The sequence below is a fragment of the Pecten maximus genome, chromosome 13 (genome assembly GCF_902652985.1).
Source record: "Pecten maximus chromosome 13, xPecMax1.1, whole genome shotgun sequence".
In the NCBI taxonomy this organism is placed as follows: Eukaryota; Metazoa; Mollusca; class Bivalvia; order Pectinida; family Pectinidae; genus Pecten; species Pecten maximus.
The window spans coordinates 31,242,736-31,267,031 of NC_047027.1; the positions used below are offsets into that span (position 1 = coordinate 31,242,736).

The 24,296-nt window shown below is 36.9% G+C and overlaps 1 protein-coding gene across 4 annotated transcripts in view; it reads right to left on the bottom strand.

Moving 5' to 3' along the window:
- LOC117340223 (E3 ubiquitin-protein ligase CBL-B-like) overlaps nucleotides 1–24,296 on the bottom strand; it is a 51,462-nt gene that overhangs the window by 17,161 nt on the left and 10,005 nt on the right. For all 4 annotated transcript variants that reach the window (XM_033901977.1, XM_033901976.1, XM_033901975.1 and 1 more), the window contains exons 2-5: nucleotides 13,902–14,048; nucleotides 13,071–13,202; nucleotides 9,210–9,347; nucleotides 5,731–5,950 (exon numbers count right to left, since the gene is read on the bottom strand). In XM_033901977.1, coding sequence (XP_033757868.1) covers nucleotides 5,731–5,950; nucleotides 9,210–9,347; nucleotides 13,071–13,202; nucleotides 13,902–14,048 — 637 coding nt within the window. The remainder of the gene's footprint in view (nucleotides 1–5,730; nucleotides 5,951–9,209; nucleotides 9,348–13,070; nucleotides 13,203–13,901; nucleotides 14,049–24,296) is intronic.

The window sequence follows — 24,296 nt, forward strand, 5'->3', positions numbered from 1 at the left end:
AATTTCAGAAAGATCATTGACAAGGAAGAAATTACTGCGACATAACAATGACAGTATTTTTATGGACATGCAGCTGGCCAGATTACAAATATACCACCAACAGGTGGTTTTAATAGCAATTCATATATTATCTTATATTGGTGGACTATACAGCTCATAAAAACGAAATTATGTACAAAGTACTGAAACTATGTGTGCATTAAGCTGCTTTTCTACCAAACATTTATGTGTTTCAGGTCGTTATCCCAGTCATAAAGATTATCAAGAGACCCAAACTTTTTTTTTGTATCCAGGGGTCAAACAAACGTTATTTTTATGTATTATAAATTTAGTTCTGATGACATCACGCCTAAAGTGTTGAAACTAGTCAAGCATTTGATTAAAGCCGATCAACTCAGCACAATGTTAATATAGATGGTAGGAGTGTTTTGAAAGTGAAAGTTCATACATGACCTAATAACATTATCATACAAAACATCTTATTTTAAGTATGACCTAATAACATTATCATACAAAACATCTTATTTTAAGTAGAGTTTCATGAGTGTATTTTCCCACTCTAGGCTTTTGTGTTACATGACCAGCTGGACAAGTTTATTTTTCACCTGCAGCTACAACTATACAATGTTTATCTCACCCTGATTATACAGGGGCCTGTACCTTTTCCATTGGGAAAATAAGGCCAAATTTTTTTAATGTCCGAAAAAATGTACTTTCATCCAAGCTTAAAAAGAATCATCAAAACTATGCTTTAATATCATTTGAATATGCATACTATAGCAATGATCGATCTATTATAACATTGGCTTGTGAAAACATTATGTGAAATGTATTTCTTCATATTTATTAACAAACAAGGAAACTTACAACTTTTGATTGGGAAAATATGAACTAAAAATTGGGAAAATACAGCAAAATTTCTCTAGGGGAAGGGGCCTGTATTTGGTCCCCAAATCCACCCAAAAAAAATCACTGCTATAACAGAGGAAATGTTTTTCAAAAAGCATAATTTTAGGAAATTTTTTACTGGGTTAGTTACAACAGAAGAAAACTATCGGAAGTGTTGACAAGACCAGTCTAGGTGAACTACAATCTAGGCCAACACGTACAAGTCAAGTACTGTTCCTCATGAAGAGGTCAAGTGCGTAACCTACACCTACACACAATTATTACTCTGAACTCCGGCAACATAACCTTACTGGCATCAAATAACAAAACCCTTTAACAAAATCTTCAAGGCTAAGATAGCATAAGAGTATGATGGGAATGCAGAGAAAGTTAATCGTAATGACACACATTTAGTAGATCTAATTATATATATATATATATATAAGGAATAATAATGTGTAGCAAAGTTTTTGAAAGTGTGTTGTCAAATTGAGATTGTTCTTTTTTCTGGACAAATCCACAACAACCTGATTGATGAGTTCAGTATAGCTGACTACACAACAACCTGATTGATGAGTTCAGTATAGCTGACTACACAACAACCTGATTGATGAGTTCAGTATAGCTGACTACACAACAACAACCTGATTGATGAGTTCAGTATAGCTGACTACACAACAACAACCTGATTGATGAGTTCAGTATAGCTGACTACACAACCTGATTGATGAGTTCAGTATAGCTGACTACACAACAACCTGATTGATGAGTTCAGTATAGCTGACTACACAACAACAACCTGATTGATGAGTTCAGTATAGCTGACTACACAACAACAACCTGGTTGATGAGTTCAGTATAGCTGACTAGACAACAACCTGATTGATGAGTTCAGTATAGCTGACTAAACAACAACAACCTGATTGATGAGTTCAGTATAGCTGACTAAACAACCTGATTGATGAGTTCAGTATAGCTGACTACACAACAACCTGATTGATGAGTTCAGTATAGCTGACTACACAACAACCTGATTGATGAGTTCAGTATAGCTGACTAAACAACAACCTGATTGATGAGTTCAGTATAGCTGACTAAACAACAACAACCTGATTGATGAGTTCAGTATAGCTGACTACACAACAATCTGATTGATGAGTTCAGTATAGCTGACTACACAACAACCTGATTGATGAGTTCAGTATAGCTGACTAAACAACAACCTGATTGATGAGTTCAGTATAGCTGACTACACAACAACCTGGTTGATGAGTTCAGTATAGCTAACTAAACAACAACAACCTGATTGATGAGTTCAGTATAGCTGACTAAACAACAACATCCTGATTGATGAGTTCAGTATAGCTGACTAAACAACAACATCCTGATTGATGAGTTCAGTATAGCTGACTAAACAACAACCTGATTGATGAGTTCAGTATAGCTGACTAAACAACATCCTGATTGATGAGTTCAGTATAGCTAACTAAACAACAACAACCTGATTGATGAGTTCAGTATAGCTGACTAAACAACAACCTGATTGATGAGTTCAGTATAGCTGACTAAACAACAACCTGATTGATGAGTTCAGTATAGCTGACTAAACAACAACCTGATTGATGAGTTCAGTATAGCTGACTAAACAACCTGATTGATGAGTTCAGTATAGCTGACTAAACAACAACCTGATTGATGAGTTCAGTATAGCTGACTAAATAACAACCTGATTGATGAGTTCAGTATAGCTGACTAGACAACAACAACCTGATTGATGAGTTCAGTATAGTTGACTACACAACAACCTGATTGATGAGTTCAGTATAGCTGACTAAACAACAACAACCTGATTGATGAGTTCAGTATAGCTGACTACACAACAACCTGATTGATGAGTTCAGTATAGCTGACTACACAACAACAACCTGATTGATGAGTTCAGTATAGCTGACTAAACAACCTGATTGATGAGTTCAGTATAGCTGACTAAACAACCTGATTGATGAGTTCAGTATAGCTGACTAAACAACAACCTGATTGATGAGTTCAGTATAGCTGACTAAACAACAACAACCTGATTGATGAGTTCAGTATAGCTGACTACACAACAATCTGATTGATGAGTTCAGTATAGCTGACTACACAACAACCTGATTGATGAGTTCAGTATAGCTGACTAAACAACAACCTGATTGATGAGTTCAGTATAGCTGACTACACAACAACCTGGTTGATGAGTTCAGTATAGCTAACTAAACAACAACAACCTGATTGATGAGTTCAGTATAGCTGACTAAACAACAACATCCTGATTGATGAGTTCAGTATAGCTGACTAAACAACAACATCCTGATTGATGAGTTCAGTATAGCTGACTAAACAACAACCTGATTGATGAGTTCAGTATAGCTGACTAAACAACATCCTGATTGATGAGTTCAGTATAGCTAACTAAACAACAACAACCTGATTGATGAGTTCAGTATAGCTGACTAAACAACAACCTGATTGATGAGTTCAGTATAGCTGACTAAACAACAACCTGATTGATGAGTTCAGTATAGCTGACTAAACAACCTGATTGATGAGTTCAGTATAGCTGACTAAACAACAACCTGATTGATGAGTTCAGTATAGCTGACTAAATAACAAACTGATTGATGAGTTCAGTATAGCTGACTAGACAACAACAACCTGATTGATGAGTTCAGTATAGCTGACTAAACAACCTGATTGATGAGTTCAGTATAGCTGACTACACAACAACCTGATTGATGAGTTCAGTATAGCTGACTACACAACAACCTGATTGATGAGTTCAGTATAGCTGACTACACAACAACAACCTGATTGATGAGTTCAGTATAGCTGACTAAACAACCTGATTGATGAGTTCAGTATAGCTGACTAAACAACCTGATTGATGAGTTCAGTATAGCTGACTAAACAACAACCTGATTGACGAGTTCAGTATAGCTGACTACACAACAACCTGATTGATGAGTTCAGTATAGCTGACTAAATAACAACAACCTGATTGATGAGTTCAGTATAGCTGACTACACAACAACCTGATTGATGAGTTCAGTATAGCTGACTACACAACAACCTGATTGATGAGTTCAGTATAGCTGACTACACAACAACAACCTGATTGATGAATTCAGTATAGCTGACTACACAACAACCTGATTGATGAGTTCAGTATAGCTGACTAAACAACCTGATTGATGAGTTCAGTATAGCTGACTACACAACAACAACCTGATTGATGAGTTCAGTATAGCTGACTACACAACAACCTGATTGATGAGTTCAGTATAGCTGACTAAACAACAACAACCTGATTGATGAGTTCAGTATAGCTGACTAAACAACAACCTGATTGATGAGTTCAGTATAGCTGACTAAACAACCTGATTGATGAGTTCAGTATAGCTGACTACACAACAACCTGATTGATGAGTTCAGTATAGCTGACTAAATAACAACAACCTGATGGATGAGTTCAGTATAGCTGACTAAACAACAACCTGATTGATGAGTTCAGTATAGCTGACTAAACAACAACAACAACCTGATTGATGAGTTCAGTATAGCTGACTACACAACAACCTGATTGATGAGTTCAGTATAGCTGACTACACAACAACCTGATTGACGAGTTCAGTATAGCTGACTAAACAACAACAACCTGATTGATGAGTTCAGTATAGCTGACTAAACAACAACCTGATTGATGAGTTCGGTATAGCTGACTAAACAACAACCTGATTGATGAGTTCAGCATAGCTGACTACACAACAACCTGATTGATGAGTTCAGTATAGCTGACTACACAACCTGATTGATGAGTTCAGTATAGCTGACTACACAACAACCTGATTGATGAGTTCAGTATAGCTGACTAAATAACAACAACCTGATTGATGAGTTCAGTATAGCTGACTAAACAACAACCTGATTGATGAGTTCAGTATAGCTGACTAAACAACAACCTGATTGATGAGTTCAGTATAGCTGACTAAACAACAACAACAACCTGATTGATGAGTTCAGTATAGCTGACTACACAACAACCTGATTGATGAGTTCAGTATAGCTGACTACACAACAACCTGATTGACGAGTTCAGTATAGCTGACTAAACAACAACAACCTGATTGATGAGTTCAGTATAGCTGACTAAACAACCTGATTGATGAGTTCAGTATAGCTGACTAAACAACCTGATTGATGAGTTCAGTATAGCTGACTAAACAACCTGATTGATGAGTTCAGTATAGCTGACTAGACAACAACCTGATTGATGAGTTCAGTATAGCTGACTAAACAACAACCTGATTGATGAGTTCAGTATAGCTGACTAAACAACCTGATTGATGAGTTCAGTATAGCTGACTATTGATCAGGGTTCATACAGATTATGTCAAACCAAATTCAAGGCCTTTTCAAGGCTTTTTCAATGTCTTAATTAAATATCCAAGGCCCATTTTACCTGTCATCTTGAGAGGGAAAAAGAGAACAAAAAGGCAACTTATAACTATCCACTTGATCAAAATAAAATTTGATACGGTTATTATTTACATCTGTACGAGGGGCAGCATAAACAAAGTTGAATCCAAATGATCAGTGGCCAGGGTTTCACTTATCCTAATGAAACCTTAATATTCAAGGCTTTATCAAGGCTGTAAACCAATTATCAAGGTTTTTCAAGGCCCAGAATGAAATTCAAGGCTTTTCAAGGCCCAAGGTGAAATTCAAGGCTTTTCAAGGCCCAAGGTGAAACTCAAGGCTTTCTCAAGGCCCATGCTAACCCTGTTGATACTAAGTTATTTTTACCTGCCACTGCGTCAGACAAGGGGTACACAAAAGATGGCCACATGGCTCAATCTTTATATCTTTGTCATTCTCAGCACAGATTTTACACAGCTGAAATGTCGATCCCATCTCACAGTAAAGTTCATACTGTTCCTCTGTAACCTGGATATGGTCTTCTTGGCAGTCCTGGACCAGGAAACTCAGATCCGGGTTTAAACTCCGACCATCCGGATTCTTAAAACTGTCAAACATACAACATTTAAGTCTGAAGGCTTCATCCCAGGATAAAAATCAAATTAAATATCTCAGTAAATTCAGTAGTCTTCATACACTAACTGAAACGAAAAATCAATATTAATATTCACTTGGTATTGCTTGACATCATTAGCCTAGGACAGGTGACCATCCTTCCCTCTTGTGCTACAGTCTTATAGGGATTCATTGGTGCTCCAGTCTAATAGGAATTCATTGGTGCTACAGACCTATAGGAATTCATTGGTGCTACAGACCTATAGGAATTCATTGGTGCTACAGTCTTATAGGAATTCATTGGTGCTCCAGTCTAATAGGAATTCATTGGTGCTCCAGTCTTATAGGAATTCATTGGTGCTACAGACCTATAGGAATTCATTGGTACTAACAGTCTTATAGGAATTCATTGGTACTAACAGTCTTATAGGAATTCATTGGTGCTACAGTCTTATAGGAATTTATTGGTGCTACAGTACAGGGTGACATCGTTTGTCAATTTTCAACAGTACTCAATTTTTTATTGGTTTATTTAAGAAGTAACCATAAGTTAATTTGTGTTTGATATATGTGTATCCAATGTATATATATACTCCCTACATGTACAGTACATAGTTGGGTTAGTTAACGCCTTCATGTCTCTGTATATTGTTTGTAGGTTCCATCTAACTGGCTATATAGTAATTAGCTGTCAGGCCGATATATTGACACAATCTTTATACATTTCTTATGTGACCTAATACTGAAAACAGTCACTTTTCACTTTATGACAAACGACAAATAACAATGGAACTCTACCATGTTCGACCACACTGCTTGACGGCATCTTTCACCATATAATTCTCTAACCATGTTTACTTAAGTATCTGCATCAAAGTGAAACTTGGAAATCTATTTAATTATCACTCTGATAATCAATTTCAATAACTCATCCAGAAAAAAAAATCTTGATGCCTTAACAGATCTAAAGTTTGTAGCACTTGACCCCTAGGAGCTACTCGCCTTTTCCAACCTAACTCTATATAAATCTGGAAAATAAGGGAAATGTTACGTCAACATTACTTGAACAACAGTCTAGTGGGACGAATTATCTGGTGTTTAGTTGTAGTGCAATGTTTACAGGAAACCCTGTGGTCAGTGTCGGGTTCGATAACAAGCATGTGACATTCTCAAGATGATTGCTGTAATAGTTTGTGCTAAAAATTAGCAATTCATATATATATATGGAACAGTACATCAATGTAGGTGTATATTTTATTCTATGTTTTGCTCCTTACCACAAGGATTTAATCCCCATAAAATAGACGGAGTAGCTCTTTCAGAAAACTGTCAATGGAACTTTGTTGTAGTAAGCCAAAGACTTGCAGTGATGACATATCAAATTATTGAGCTTGTTTTAATTAGTCAGTTTTAGTCTGAACATATTTTATTGCCAGCAAAAGGATTGGGCACAAGTTATATATCATTGTCACCCGTTCCTTGTTTAATAATTCCATATTACATTGACACTCATGTAAAAACCTCTATATGCAAAATTTAAAGCCCTTTTTATTTGTCATCACAAAAACAATACTTGTTATAGTCAATGTTATAGTCATAACAGTTACAATCTTAATTGAAATTTCTGTGCCTCTGTCTATGGGGTAATACCTCTGTATACCAAATTAAGACTGCACACCGTACACGTGGAAGTCTGTTATTTAATTGGTAAATACTGGTACATCACAATACAAAATGATGCAGTCACAAAGGAACTGGTTCAAATTTTTTACATGAGTTTTTTAAAAATTAATTTACATATAATTTGCCAAGCTTTTCCTTTTATTTACTTTTTAAGTATGCTTAAACAGGCAAAAGAGATAAGAAATGAATTAAAAGGGTAAACAGATGTTATTGTCAACATACGCTGCTGTTTGGATCAGACATCTACATGTGTAATTCATTGCTGATACAATCGTAATCCACTTGTGATAACGGAAAATTGAATCACTTAAATATCATATTTATTTATGAAAAAGATAATTTTGTACTGAATTTGTGCAATAAATAGAGGAGATTGAATGGTTTCCCGTTTAATATAACATATATTTCACGAGCATGACAGAACATCGATATTCGCACGAGTGAAAAATATCGAAATATTCTGTCATACGAGTGAAATATATGTTATATTGAACATGAAACCATTCAATTTTCTTTTTATTGCATTTCATATACTTAAAAAAAATGAAATAATCGAAAATAAAAATTGTCAAAAAGTGCGGGAATCAGTAATGATGTCATCTCTTTGTGACGTTACTCCACGTCAACTTGACGGCGCCATTTTGAAAGGACTGATCAGCGCAATTTAAGCGTTTTCTGCTGTTATCGGAGAATCTGTGCATGATTGGCTAACGTCAAGTGAGTATTTTGTCAAAACCTAGTCAGAATATTTCGGAAATACAGCAAAATAACCCATTTATCTATCTCCGCTTCGACTGGAAAAATTGACAAGTTTCAACGAGGTGAATACAAAGGTCCCCTCTGATTGGTCAAAAACGGAAAACCTTATATTTTCACTGCAAAACTTATATTTTTACGTTTTATTAGTTTGATAATTTTCTATATTTCACTGGCAAAAATGTAATAACAAGATTTATTTATAATATGAAGTTATAAGATCTCTATTAAGACATCACGGAATCATTATTATATCATGATTGATAACAATTCCCTATCCTCAATTAATGGGTCATATGGCTTAATCTTGCAAGTGTGCTTTGAAATACTATAGTTCTTTTAATATCACAAACAGTACAGGAAATGTATTCCATAGAAATGAATCATCTCTTATAACCAAAACAAAGCCCCATTTGGAAGAATTTCAGGTTATTTGGGAGTATATGCCGCTTTGAGAAACCTGTCATATATGTCATTTTTATTGTCTCCCTTGGAAGGTCACAAGTAAAACTCAATGAATAACCTATTTTGACCATTTATACGAAACTCATTCCAGAAGGATGTTTGTGACCAAATTTGGCCAAATCCATTTAGGCCTTTCCCTCAAGCTCTGACAAAATTGGGTGAAAATCTATTCAATTATTTATGACTAATACCAGACTAAGTTTAAATGAATTATATTACCTTTAATTCCATTATATGCCCTTGCTCCTTCTACAGCACCAAAATTTGCCAACATCATTTGAAGTTATACCATTATATTAGCATTACTCATATAACCTACTTTCATTTTAGCAATATTTCATACTTACAAGCCTTCCCTCTGACCATCCAGGAGAGCTTGGCACAAGGATTTGTTTTGTGGAATAGTCTGCAGTATCTGTCCCTCAGCAGTGACATAGCCAATGGCCCACTGACCTAATTTAGTACAACTTGATCGGAACACATAACTGAAAATAAACAATTTCAGAATTTTAAATCACACAAAGATGTCTCCATGGTTACCATACGTATACTTGACCGTACATATCCACCGATCTCTCTCACTATACATTATATACTTTGGTTCTAGTTTGCATATACAATCATATTACTTTTTTTTGTTAATATCGAGTTCAATAGAACATATAGATAGCATGCACCCTTCACTGACATTCCTGTCGGTATAACACAGACACACACAGTCCTGTCAGTATAACACTGACACAACATTCCTGTCAGTATAACACTGACACAACATTCCTGTCAGTATAACACTGACACAACATTCCTGTCAGTATAACACTGACACAACATTCCTGTCAAGTATAACACTGACACAACATTCCTGTCAGTATAACACGGACACAACATTCCTGTCAGTATAACACTGACACAACATTCCTGTCAGTATAACACAGACACAACATTCCTGTCAGTATAACACAGACACAACAGACCTGTCAAGTATAACACAGACACAACATTCCTGTCAGTATAACACTGACACAACATTCCTGTCAGTATAACACAGACACAACATTCCTGTCAAGTATAACACAGACACAACATTCCTGTCAGTATAACACAGACACAACATTCCTGTCAGTATAACATAGACACAACATTCCTGTCAGTATAACACAGACACAACATTCCTGTCAGTATAACATTGACACAACATTCCTGTCAGTATAACACTGACACAACATTCCTGTCAGTATAACACTGACACAACAGTCCTGTCAGTATAACACAGACACAACAGACCTGTCAAGTATAACATAGACACAACATTCCTGTCAGTATAACACAGACACATCATTCCTGTCAGTATAACACAGACACAACATTCCTGTCAGTATAACACTGACACAACATTCCTGTCAGTATAACACTGACACAACATTCCTGTCAGTATAACACAGACACAACATTCCTGTCAGTATAACACAGACACAACAGTCCTGTCAGTATAACACTGACACAACATTCCTGTCAGTATAACACGGACACAACATTCCTGTCAGTATAACACAGACACAACATTCCTGTCAGTATAACACAAACACAACATTCCTGTCAGTATAACACAGACACAACAGTTCTGTCAGTATAACACAGACACAACATTCCTGTCAGTATAACACTGACACAACATTCCTGTCAGTATAACACTGACACAACATTCCTGTCAGTATAACACAGACACATCATTCCTGTCAGTATAACACAGACACAACATTCCTGTCAAGTATAACACTGACACAACAGTCCTGTCAAGTATAACACAGACACAACATTCCTGTCAGTATAACACTGACACAACATTCCTGTCAGTATAACACAGACACAACATTCCTGTCAGTATAACACAGACACAACATTCCTGTCAGTATAACACTGACACAACATTCCTGTCAAGTATAACACAGACACAACATTCCTGTCAGTATAACACAGACACAACATTCCTGTCAGTATAACACTGACACAACATTCCTGTCAGTATAACACAGACACAACAGTCCTGTCAGTATAACACTGACACAACATTCCTGTCAGTATAACACAGACACAACATTCCTGTCAGTATAACACAGACACAACATTCCTGTCAGTATAACATAGACACAACATCCCTGTCAGTATAACACAGACACGACATTCCTGTCAGTATAACACTGACACAACATTCCTGTCAAGTATAACACAGACACAACAGTTCTGTCAGTATAACACAGACACAACATTCCTGTCAGTATAACACAGACACAACATTCCTGTCAGTATAACACTGACACAACATTCATGTCAGTATAACACAGACACAACAGTCCTGTCAGTATAACACAGACACAACATTCCTGTCAGTATAACACTGACACAACATTCCTGTCAGTATAACATTGACACAACAGTCCTGTCAGTATAACACAGACACAACATTCCTGTCAAGTATAACACTGACACAACATTCCTGTCAGTATAACACAGACACAACAGTCCTGTCAGTATAACACTGACACAACATTCCTGTCAGTATAACATTGACACAACAGTCCTGTCAGTATAACACTGACACAACATTCCTGTCAGTATAACACTGACACAACAGTCCTGTCAGTATAACACTGACACAACAGTCCTGTCAGTATAACACAGACACAACATTCCTGTCAGTATAACACAGACACAACATTCCTGTCAGTATAACACTGACACAACATTCCTGTCAGTATAACACTGACACAACAGTTCTGTCGGTATAACACTGACACAACAGTCCTGTCAGTATAACACAGACACAACATTCCTGTCAAGTATAACACTGACACAACATTCCTGTCAAGTATAACACTGACACAACATTCCTGTCAAGTATAACACAGACACAACATTCCTGTCAAGTATAACACTGACACAACATTCCTGTCAGTATAACACAGACACAACATTCCTGTCAGTATAACACAGACACAACATTCCTGTCAAGTATAACACTGACACAATATTCCTGTCAGTATAACACAGACACAACATTCCTGTCAGTATAACACTGACACAACATTCCTGTCAGTATAACACTGACACAACATTCCTGTCAGTATAACACTGACACAACATTCCTGTCAAGTATAACACTGACACAATATTCCTGTCAGTATAACACAGACACAATATTCCTGTCAGTATAACACTGACACAACATTCCTGTCAGTATAACACAGACACAACATTCCTGTCAGTATAACACAGACACAACATTCCTGTCAAGTATAACACAGACACAACATTCCTGTCAGTATAACACAGACACAACATTCCTGTCGGTATAACACGGACACAACATGTACAGTCCTGCCAGTTTAACATTGACACCTGCCTTTAAGGACACCCTATATATATCAGGCTTTATTGAGAGAAACATCAAATAATTCTCAAGAAATAGTAATAGGCAGGTTTTGATTGGCCGATTTGAACAGCCCACCACCTAATGATAGTGACCTGAAACAATAATTTATCATGTAGATGTAGCTACATCAGTTTGTGTTTCAATGTTTAATCATATATTATCGCCTGTTTATCATGTAGATGTAGCTACAACAGTTTGTGTTTCAATGTTTAATCATATATTATCGCCTGTTTTTGCTTGTTATAATATACAACTACTTCCTTGGGTAGGTGAGCATGTAACTCAGATAACAAAAACATTTCCTCCAGATCGTTGATTAGTAAAAACTTCCTTTTAAAATTGATGAACAGGAAAAATGATAAAACTTGCTTTCGCTCAGATTATGAAGTCTATGCCTTTTTTACATGAACACAAAATAATCAGGGATAAATCAAACTTTAAGGGGAAGAAACCCCTTTAGAAAAATGGGATGTTGGTTCCCTCATTAGAATACAAACAATGGCCGACAATATGCTTCATACAGCCTATTCTTTTTGACATGCATATACTATAAACTTCTGCCCATCATTTCTTTACCAAGATTTCTTGAAGTTTAAGATAAATCCTTCCAGTACTTCTTAAAAAACAGCAATAACCTGTGAGATTTATATTCTGATCAAGAACTTTATAAACCTGTGAGAGTTTCTGATGTATTTCTATAGACCTTAAAATATCTTCTTGGGTGACATTTATGTCTGTAGTTTGACCTCAAATATCCTTAGTGACCTTTTTTACATACCTGCCAGGCTTGGTCACATATTTTTGTAGTCTAGCTTTGACCTCGTCATAAGTGAGAAAGGCAACATAGCCAGGATGTGTCACTGCCAGTACATTCCAGTTCCGCAGCAAATTTATCCACGGCTGGAATAACCTGAGGAAAGAAAATTCAGGTACTTCAGTTGCTCATCTGAATATTGCAGTGATAATGAAAAAATTCTTTCATTAAATCATATTGCAAATATGTTTCCCAGTTTAGAATTTGCCATTCAGTACCATATGCATTGCAGACCCTTCCTTCTATGAAGAATATTTGGTTCGAGCTTATTTGGGTCTTGAACCTGAAAAGAAGATTTTTGAAATTTCGGTTATTTTTTACCTCTCTTGCAATTTTGCAACCCCATATACCCCTCTGGAAACTTTTTCTGAAATTGGCCCATGAGATTCAGAATAGTGGAATATGTAAAATTGTTTACAGACTGACAGTCAACTGGAAATTCCTTTAAATCAAACAGAAGCCTAACACATTTTTTAAAGAATCGGCATAGATTATAATGTGAAAATGTAAAGTAATGGACTCTCCTATTTTCTAAAGATAAAGATCTTTTAAAGAAATAGCTTGACCTAAGTCAATAACTTTTGGAAAAAGGACTATTTTTACAATAACTTTCAAATAAGAAAAAAAAAACTAGTTATATAACAAGACAAGAAAAATTAAAGGACAATATATATAAAAGATGATAACAGAGGAAAATTAAACATGTTGCTTCCAACAGAACAAGATTATTTTATTCAAACATTTAAGATGGAAAATCAACTTATTATGTTGAAAGTTGCTAGAGATAAGTATTACCTTGTGAATACGTCAAAATCGAAGACTGATATGTAGTCGTTACATGTCAGATCTATCGTAGACTTCAGAGCCATAGCCTCCAGGGCTGAGCTGATAGGATGGGCCTCATTGAGTGTCTGTCGGAAAATCTTCCAAGGTACAATTGTTCTGAAAAGTGAAAACACTGACAAATTATATTCTTCAATCATTATAATTCAAACTAATTGCAGTCTGATCACAGAAATTTCTCCTTGTAAAAGTTCTTAATATTACAATGTTGAATACACTGAATTACACATATTTAAAATATGAATGTATATTATAGAGGATATCTAACAGTGTCAACTTCAGTCATACCAAATACATTTCATGAGTGGGGCTATAATATTTTGATATCTGTTATGAGTGGGCAGCACAAGTGAAAACCATCAAAATATGAGCCGCACAAGTGATATCTATTAGGTATTACTGAAGATACTGTTAGATATTATGTTAATTACATTTTTATAGCAAAATATACCAGGTCAGCTTTTAATTTTCCCTAATTTGTTTGTAAGCATTATTTTGATTGGTTAAATCAGTGAAAAAAAATCATTTTTATAGAATTAATAATTTTCGATAGTTCACTGGTAAAAATGTAACAAGAAGCCCAGAGGGCCTGTATACATATCACTCACCTTGTCTATTATATTATTAGAGCAAACATCAAAATAATGTTCAGGCTACATTTGTTAAAATGTCTAACAATGCTATATGTACAATTATGGGGTGGGGATCTCAACTATTTCAAAAATATTTATAACCGAGAAACGAAGTCAAGACTCAACATGATTGTGTTTAAAGAAACCTAAAGTCTTTTGGGGTGGAGAAAGACCCATTGGGTTATTTTAACATCAGGTGTGTATTCATCTCTTGATGAGCGCGCAGCAATGCTATATATGGTTATGGGGTGGGGATCTGAACATTTTCAAAGACATAAGAAAATAAATAAGTCTTCAAAGGTTCAATATAGATTTTGTACATTTCAATACACTGCAGATTTTCATGGAATGTTCAAATGCACTATATAGAGTATGTTATAATTATACAGCTCTAGGAGTAAACATACACATTTATATGCTACAGCGCTTCTAACCAAGATACTAATGTATTAAGCTGTAACACTGTATACAATGTTGGTCTCTACGAGATCGAGTATTCTAGAAAATATTTTACATTTAAAAAATTTATTTCATGAAATAAATTGTATAACTTTTTTGTATTTTCAATTATATATATGTACTCATTTTGAACGCAAAATAACAAAAACATACATTTATTGTTTTATATTATCCTTAAACAACGTTAGACCGATTTTGTTATCGGGAGCGCTGCGCCTTCTAATTACATATTACCACGTGCACACGCTCACGCTGGAAAATATCGGGTGTGAAACCAAACATGTGTTTATCCTGCTGCGACAACCCTAACATGTGTTTATCCTGCTGCGACAACCCTAACATGTGTTTATCCTGCGGCGACAACCCTGACACGTGTTTATCCTGCTGCGACAACCCTAACATGTGTTTATCCTGCGGCGACAACCCTGACATGTGTTTATCCTGCTGCGACAACCCTAACGTGTTTATCCTGCTGCGACAACCCTGATATGCGTTTATCCTGCTGCGACAACCCTAACGTGTGTTTATCCTGCTGCGACAACCCTAACATGTGTTTATCCGGCTGCGACAACCCTAACATGTGTTTATCCTACTGCGACAACCCTGACATGTGTTTATCCTGCTGCGACAACCCTGACATGTGTTTATCCTGCTGCGACAACCCTGACATGTGTTTATCCTGCTGCGACAACCCTAACATGTGTTTATCCTGCTGCGACAACCCTAACATGTGTTTATCCTGCTGCGACAACCCTAACATGTGTTTATCCTGCTGCGACAACCATAACATGTGTTTATCCGGCTGCGACAACCCTAACGTGTTTATCCTGCTGCGACAACCCTAACATGTGTTTATCCTGCTGCGACAACCCTAACATGTGTTTATCCTGCTGCGACAACCATAACATGTGTTTATCCGGCTGCGACAACCCTAACATGTGTTTATCCTGCTGCGACAACCCTAACATGTGTTTATCCTGCTGCGACAACCATAACATGTGTTTATCCTGCTGCGACAACCCTAACATGAACAGTGTTGGGAGAGTGATGAGCTTGGAAACAAACCACAAGATGTTTATTAAGTTAGTGTTGACAGGAAACCAAGTGTGCAAGCTAAATATAAGGGCGATATAACAACAAGAAAACAAAGCCGAATGAAAACAAGAAATTAAGACCAGGTGAGATCATACCAGGTGAGTTCAGACCAGGTGAGATCATACCAGGTGAGATCAGACCAGGTGAGTTCAGACCAGGTGAGATCAGACCAGGTGAGTTCAGACCAGGTGAGATCAGACCAGGTGAGTTCATACCAGGTGAGTTCAGACCAGGTGAGATCAGACCAGGTGAGTTCATACCAGGTGAGATCAGACCAGGTGAGTTCATACCAGGTGAGTTCAGACCATGGCCAGGTGAGCTAATAAATGGCCATATTCACTGAATTACACATATATACAATATGAATGTATATATATATATAGCCATATCCAGTCAATTTTGAAGAGCCAATGAAACGTTTCCATTTTATTTTTTCAAAAGAGTCCATGCATGGTACAGCAAGCTTTATCCTTTTGCAATAACCATTGTTGGTACAAACACTTAACCTCTGTCAGTGACAGACATCAGGATTTCTACTTCTTATTAACAACAGTACTGTAGACTGGAACAATATACGCCCCTCTTATGCCAAGTACATGTGTCATATATAATATCTTGCATTAAAATAAGATTTGCAACACCTTAAGAGTGGCTAGCTGGCATTCTATCAATCTTAATAAACTAAATTATATTCTGACAATAATTTATTCCATGTTTTGATGAAATCAGTAAAAAGGAGATCTCTAGATCTGCATGGACAAACACCAAATACAAAAATAAACAAAGAGCAATAATTATAACTATTGCAAAAATAGTTGAATTCACATCTTTCAGAGAATTACACAACTTCATTTCATAATTATGATTAATTATGATAAGTTATACTAAGATTCAGAGAGATCTTTAAAAAAATAGCGCCGAACAAACAAAAATTTATGGCGGATGGAATGATGACAATATATACCAGGCCATAACACATCATGATCAACTTCTGTTTAATTCCTATATGTTACGTATATCGTATGGTCTGAAAAGTACATTGACACTTACCGATTGTAATTATATATGTCACAGAGTATATATATATATATATCTTATATAATATAAGAAGCTAGCTAACAGCAGCCAGTTCTTAAACGAAGTCCCATGCAGTCGCACAGGTTTGTAGAACCATATATAAGACATTTTATTGTTCACCAATAAAATAATTTATTAAAGCAAAGTACATTTAATTTCTCTACAAATTATTTCCGGAATTTTTTGTACCGGTATTTTCCGGATTCTATAACTCCGGTTGAGTGGCATATTAGTCACTTCTGTCATGGCGACTTACTAGATGAGCGACATCAACGAGATCGGCAAATTCAATCCAAGTAATCGGTATTGTATACAGTGTGGTAAGGTAGTATCATTTCAATTTGTAATAGCTGATTAGCCTATATATCATTCTAGATATGTATTTTGGTTCAAAGACAAAGGATGTGGTCGAAACGAGTAAGAACATGTGTGCATATTCGGAATGGCATTTAAATGTCGTGGGTTGATGTTATGATTAATACACCACGGTTTAAAATGTGTCCTATACGGGGTCACGCCAAATTTCCAATATGCGAAAAGTGGTTTAGGCCTATTGATGATGTCATAGGCTACATGTAGGTTTCAGCACATCGGTTTTAGATTTAATCTGGAATATTGAAATAATCTTATCAAGTTTATTTAGAAGGGAAACATTTACACCGCACTCGTACATGTGTTGTACTGTTATATGAAATTAAACTAAATAAACAAAACTGTAACTTATTCATGGTCAGAATTATAACAAAACACTAATACTGTTCCAATTTCCTGATAATGTTTGCTAGAAAGGTTCGGTTAGCCAAGTAGAGCACGTGCCGTAAACAATAAACAACAACAAAACAGAATGCTCAAGTTCGAATTAATGCAGAAATCAAACACGCTAGATAAACTGATTCATCTCCTGGTCATTTAAGGGATTGTTATATTCTCTATACATATGTATATACTAATATGTGTCAAGTAGTAATAACGACAGTACAGACAAGTAAATTGTCGAATTTTCGAGGCAATCTGCCCCCTTATCAAGACACAAGTAAATTACATACGATCACATATAGACATAGTATATAATATATGATTTATATCAGATTCTAATATGGATATTTTTGAATTTCAACGAGGATTTAGATTCCATTTACCTATAACATGCCTAAGGAGCGTGGACGAAGGGCCTCGAGAGGCAATACAAGGTTGAGGAGAAGGTCAAGGCCACCTACCAGGGACGCTTTGCCTCGTGAACCGGAGGAGGTCCAACAGGAACCGGAAGACATACACCAGGAACCAGAAGAGGTCCCAGAGGAGGACCACCAGGGGCTAGAACAGGATTCAGCTAACTTTGGTATGAACCAATTATTAGATATCCCCCCACCACCAATGGTTCCCAGTGTCAGTGATCAGTTAGGGGATCATGTACATGCTTCTGTTAAGGAAAAAATTTGGAAAAATGAATATTTGGACCTAGGGGTACTATTAGATTTAGACCCTGAGCTAGGTATGAGACAAAATGTAGTATTCATTAATGGATCATTACAATTGAGGGTAGCCCAGGCAAAATCCAAGGTCAATAATATTGAAGAATGGACCAATGCATTTTTGATATACACTAGTATCTATTTGGTTAAATGGCCAGAAAGGGCCCAGGAGTTGATTAAGTATATGAGCACCGTGCGATTTGCTGCCAAAAACTTCAATGGCTTTGGGTGGAAAAATTATGATGTACAATTCAGACTACGCCAGGTTCGTAACCCACTAAGAACTTGGTCCAGCATTGATCATGAGTTGTGGCAAATGTTTGTGTCGGTTGCCTCTAGCACGGCTAGGTCTACTAGTAATACATCCAGTCCCGCACCTTCAAGCAAATGCTATGCTTTCAATTACGAGGGTGTTTGTCATCGTACACAGTGCTCTTACTCTCACACATGCATACGTTGCTCTGGGAATCACGCAGCAGTTAGATGTTGGGCTAGTAATAAGGCAGGTCCATCCCAGAACTTCCGTCCCCGTCAGAGCCATAATCCTCATATGTTACGGGGCGCCAACCAGAATAATTTTCGCTTTCGTTCCCCCGGCAGTTACCAAATGCGGCCCAGAACATTCAACCAGCAAAATATGGGAGTTAGGCAATTCCCCAATTAGGGTGTCCAATCTGGTACAGGCGCTTCACAATTTTCCAGACCAAGCTATAGCTGATGAATTAGCAGCAGGTTTTCATAATGGCTTTCGCTTGAATTATCTAGGCCCCAGACAGCATATCGAAACCCAAAATCTCAAGTCTGCTTTGGACAGTCCAGTTCAACTAGTACAAAAACTTGAGGAGGAAATAGAGTTAGGTAGAGTTGCGGGCCCTTACCCTAAGCTCCCCATTAGCAACCTTAGAATATCACCTTTGGGGCTAGTTCCTAAAAAAAGTGGTGACATGCGAATGATTACTCACTTGTCATACCCAGCAGGAAACAGTGTCAATGACTTTATAGATCAATCTAAAATATCAGTTAAGTACACTTCATTTGATAAGGCTTTGGAAATGGTGCAAAAACTAGGAAAAGGGGCTTTACTGGGTAAAAAAGATATAAAATCGGCATTTCGGTTACTCCCTATTCATCCTGGTGACTATTGTTTGTTAGGATACAAAGTTAGTGGGAATTATTACATAGACAAGTGTTTGCCATTTGGTTGTAGCATATCCTGTGCACTTTTCGAAAAATTTGCTTCTTTCCTAGAGTGGCATGTTTGTCAACAAGCTAAAACGTCAAATATTGAACATTATTTGGATGATTTTCTCCTGGGGTCTGTTGGTAATTCGGCTGAATGTGCTTGTTTAATGGATACTTTCGATAAGGTTTGTGCAAATTTGGGTGTCCCTATATCTGATGATAAAACTGAAGGTCCTACAACATGTCTAGTGTTTCTAGGTTTGGAAATAGACACAGTGGAAATGGTGGTTAGGGTTCCTTTAAAGAAAGTAGAAGAGCTGTGTTCCTTAATTACTCAAGTGCTTGGTAAGTCAAAAATTAAGTTGGCAGACCTACAGTCCTTTGCAGGTAAAGTTGCATTTTGTGCCAGGGCTATACCTAGTGCTCGTGCTTTCTGTAGACGGATATACGAATCCATGTCGGGTGTCAAAAAGGCGTACCATTACATTCGTCTCGGTGTAAACTTGAAGGAAGATCTTAGGACATTACACAAGTTTTTCCATTCTTTTAATGGTGTTTGTTATTTCCCAGATAAGGAATGGTTGTCAAACGTGAGTTGTGAGCTGTACACAGACAGTTCAGGCAACAGTGCATTAGGTTGTGGGGCACTCTTTCAGAAACAATGGTTGGTAGTGAAGTGGTCAGAATTTGACTTCTCGGCTGAGGTTTTTAGGGATATTACTTATCTTGAACTGATTCCAATATTTCTTGCTCTTCTTGTGTGGGGCCAGGAATTCCAGAACAAGAAAGTTATTTTTCATTGTGATAACATGGCCCTGGTGGAAATTTTAAATAAAAAATCTTCTCGATCCTGCAGAGTTATGTCCCTTATCAGACCCTTGCTATTAGAGTGTATGTACCATAATGTCCAGTTCAAAGCAATGCACGTACCAGGGGTTAGTAATGCTAAGGCAGATGCACTCTCTCGTTTGCAGTTTCAGCGTTTTCGGGAATTGGCCCAGGATTCATCCCAACAGGCTTGTGTCATTCCACAGGCGTTCTGGACAATTTTCATGCAGAATTCCACAGATTGATAGATAGTTCGGTAGCTGATAATACCAAGTCTACTTATAGAAACGCAAGATTATCCTTTGAGCAGTTCAGGTCACAAACAAAGCTCCCAGCAATTTGGCCTCCCCCTACTTCCCATATTGTTAATTTTATTCTATTTATGTTTAAGAAGGGAGTTGCTTATTCAACAGTCAGAACATACTTGGGTGGGATAAGCTTCTATGCTAAGACTCATTCTGGTACAGATCCAACTAACACATTTATTGTTCAAAAATTGTTAGAGGGGTTTAGACGAGAAAAATTTCGGCGGGATAGTCGTGCCCCTGTGTCAGTTGAAATGTTAGTTAAATTGCCAACAACTTTAATAAGGGTATGTAAATCAATATACGAGGCGAAGATGTTCACAGCAGCATATTTTCTGGCATTTTGGGGTTTATTGAGAGTAGGTGAGTTAACTGTCAATGGAAGAAATACAGACAGAGCTATACATATTCAGGATGTGCAGTTGTCACATGAAAAAATCATGCTTAGAATACGTTTTTCCAAGACTGATCAATCTGGCAACTCTGTGCAACTAGTTATAAGCAAGGCAAAAAACATAGCAGTATGCCCACTGCGTGCATTACAGGCTTATTTACAGGTTCGTCCCAAACTTGAAGGTCTTTTGTTTTGTCATTTGGATGCTGCACCATTAACACGATATCAATTTAGCTCTGTTTTCCGTAAGGCACTGGCTTTCAACAATGTTGATACAAACCACTACAAAACACATTCATTCAGGATAGGTGGTGCGTCACGTTGTGCTCAATTAGGAATGGATTCAGAGACTATAATGCAGGCTGGTAGATGGCGATCGTCATGTTTCACCAAATATGTAAGAACAAAAAGTATTGTTATGCCACAGTTGGCTTAAGTGTTGCACGGGTTATTCCATTCAGGGCACATAGCGGCATAAATGACAGTATATTTCAAGGGCAATAACTCGTTAATAATCGCTATACACCATGTATTAGTTGACTGTCATTAATTACTGGCTAGCTTCTCTTGTATCAGGAATTATATAGTTTATAATATGGTCTCTTTGTCCTGTTAATCTTTTGTTCGATAGGTTTTGATAACAGATTTGTATATGGCTGCAATGTGAGGATAGTAGGATCTTCCATAATACGCAGAGCGGAGGAGCATGCCCTAAATAGGCCTGGGGGTACCATGTTAGCTATGGAACGAATTGGGATGAACATAGAGTGGGTAGGCATTGGCGGTTTAAAACTAGACCGGCTTATACAGGTAATAGTTGAAAATGTGCACTTGAAAGGTCAACCTGATATGCTAATCATTCACTGTGGGGGCAATAGCATTGGGCAAGGCAGTTCTGTATTGGAGCTGTGCTCCTTTGTTAAGGATATTCTTGTGGATCTGGCTAAATTTCTGCCCCATACAATATTGATTTGGTCTCAGATATTACCAAGATTTCATTGGGGGGAAGAAGCTGACATTTCTGCATCAAATCAAGTGAGAATACGGATGAACAGGGAGGCTGCTAGTTTTCTGTTACATAGGCTGGGGGGTGGATATATTAAGTACCCAGACCTGAAACTGGACAACGATTTGTATCTTGAAGATGGTGTTCACCTAAGTGAAGTTGGCAATGAATTATTCTTAAATACAATACAAGGGGCATTAGAACAGTTCTATTACTGGGGAGGGGGGGGCATATCCCTAAACAACTTTCAATACAGGCATGGCTTTTGACGTGGACCTGCCACCCCCCTTTTTGGTGTGGCGGTGGTCACTGTAGCAGTTAAAGCTTAACCGCTACAGTTCCCTTTGGCGGAACCACGTCAAATCTGGATTATTTGACACTATCGATAGTGTCTTTTTGCAGTTATCACAGCTATTGATTTCTACTGGCACTTAGTGATGGTGCATAGTACTGGAACATTATCAATTTGTGTTTAAGAAATTACTATTTGCTTAGTGGCACTTATCGATAGTGCAATTAATTATTTGCTGGTTGGCACTTATCGATAGTGCAATCAACTATTGGCTTGTCGGCACTTATCGATAGTGCAGTTTATTATTTGCTGGTTGGCACTTATCGATAGTGCAGTTTATTATTTGCTGGTTGGCACTTATCGATAGTGCATTTAATTGATTGAAAAATTAATAGGCATTTATAGATAATGCTGTTTTCTTGATTATCAGACATATATTTGTGACAAATACATTTCAAGTAATTATCAATTTCTGATGAATTAATTAATAATAGTATGATCAATTAACAACTTTTCTGTTTCACTTAAGTCTCTGTGTATGATGGTTATCCTATACACCAATTTCAAATGTTGTATTGTTTGTATTATTAATGTTGTCGATTTTGCCAAGCACTCATCGATGAGGGCAAATCGAAAATAAAGCCATGACCTGAAATGTCTATTTGGTGTTCTAGTCTTTAATAAGACATTTTATTGTTCACCAATAAAATAATTTATTAAAGCAAAGTACATTTAATTTCTCTACAAATTATTTCCGGAATTTTTTGTACCGGTATTTTCCGGATTCTATAACTCCGGTTGAGTGGCATATTAGTCACTTCTGTCATGGCGACTTACTAGATGAGCGACATCCCACCCACCCAACCCTATATATTTAGGTCGTTATTTTGTCAGATACTGCTCTTGGTTTGGTTTTGTGTTTCAGAAATTGCCTGATTGATATTTCGGCTACATTACTTGGTGCATCAACATCTGGGCAACAGCATTGCATTCAGTTACGTGTAAATGACATTCCACATTGGAAACCTGAACAATCATTCGTAACTTACCAAGCTCAATTGTGGTAATTCCTGGTGCTTTGGGAAGGTATAGTAAGCAGACAATGTGAATTCATAGACTATTGGTATCTGCTAAAGTTTCTTCATGGTTAATTGGCTCGTTGGTGATCCTGAGCCCAATTTGTATTGTTTACAAGGTAAGGTATGTGTAACATGTTCAATATATCAGGACATTCGGAACCACGTCAAATCTGGATTATTTGACACTATCGATAGTGTCTTTTTGCAGTTATCACAGCTATTGATTTCTACTGGCACTTAGTGATGGTGCATAGTACTGGAACATTATCAATTTGTGTTTAAGAAATTACTATTTGCTTAGTGGCACTTATCGATAGTGCAATTAATTATTTGCTGGTTGGCACTTATCGATAGTGCAATCAACTATTGGCTTGTCGGCACTTATCGATAGTGCAGTTTATTATTTGCTGGTTGGCACTTATCGATAGTGCAGTTTATTATTTGCTGGTTGGCACTTATCGATAGTGCATTTAATTGATTGAAAAATTAATAGGCATTTATAGATAATGCTGTTTTCTTGATTATC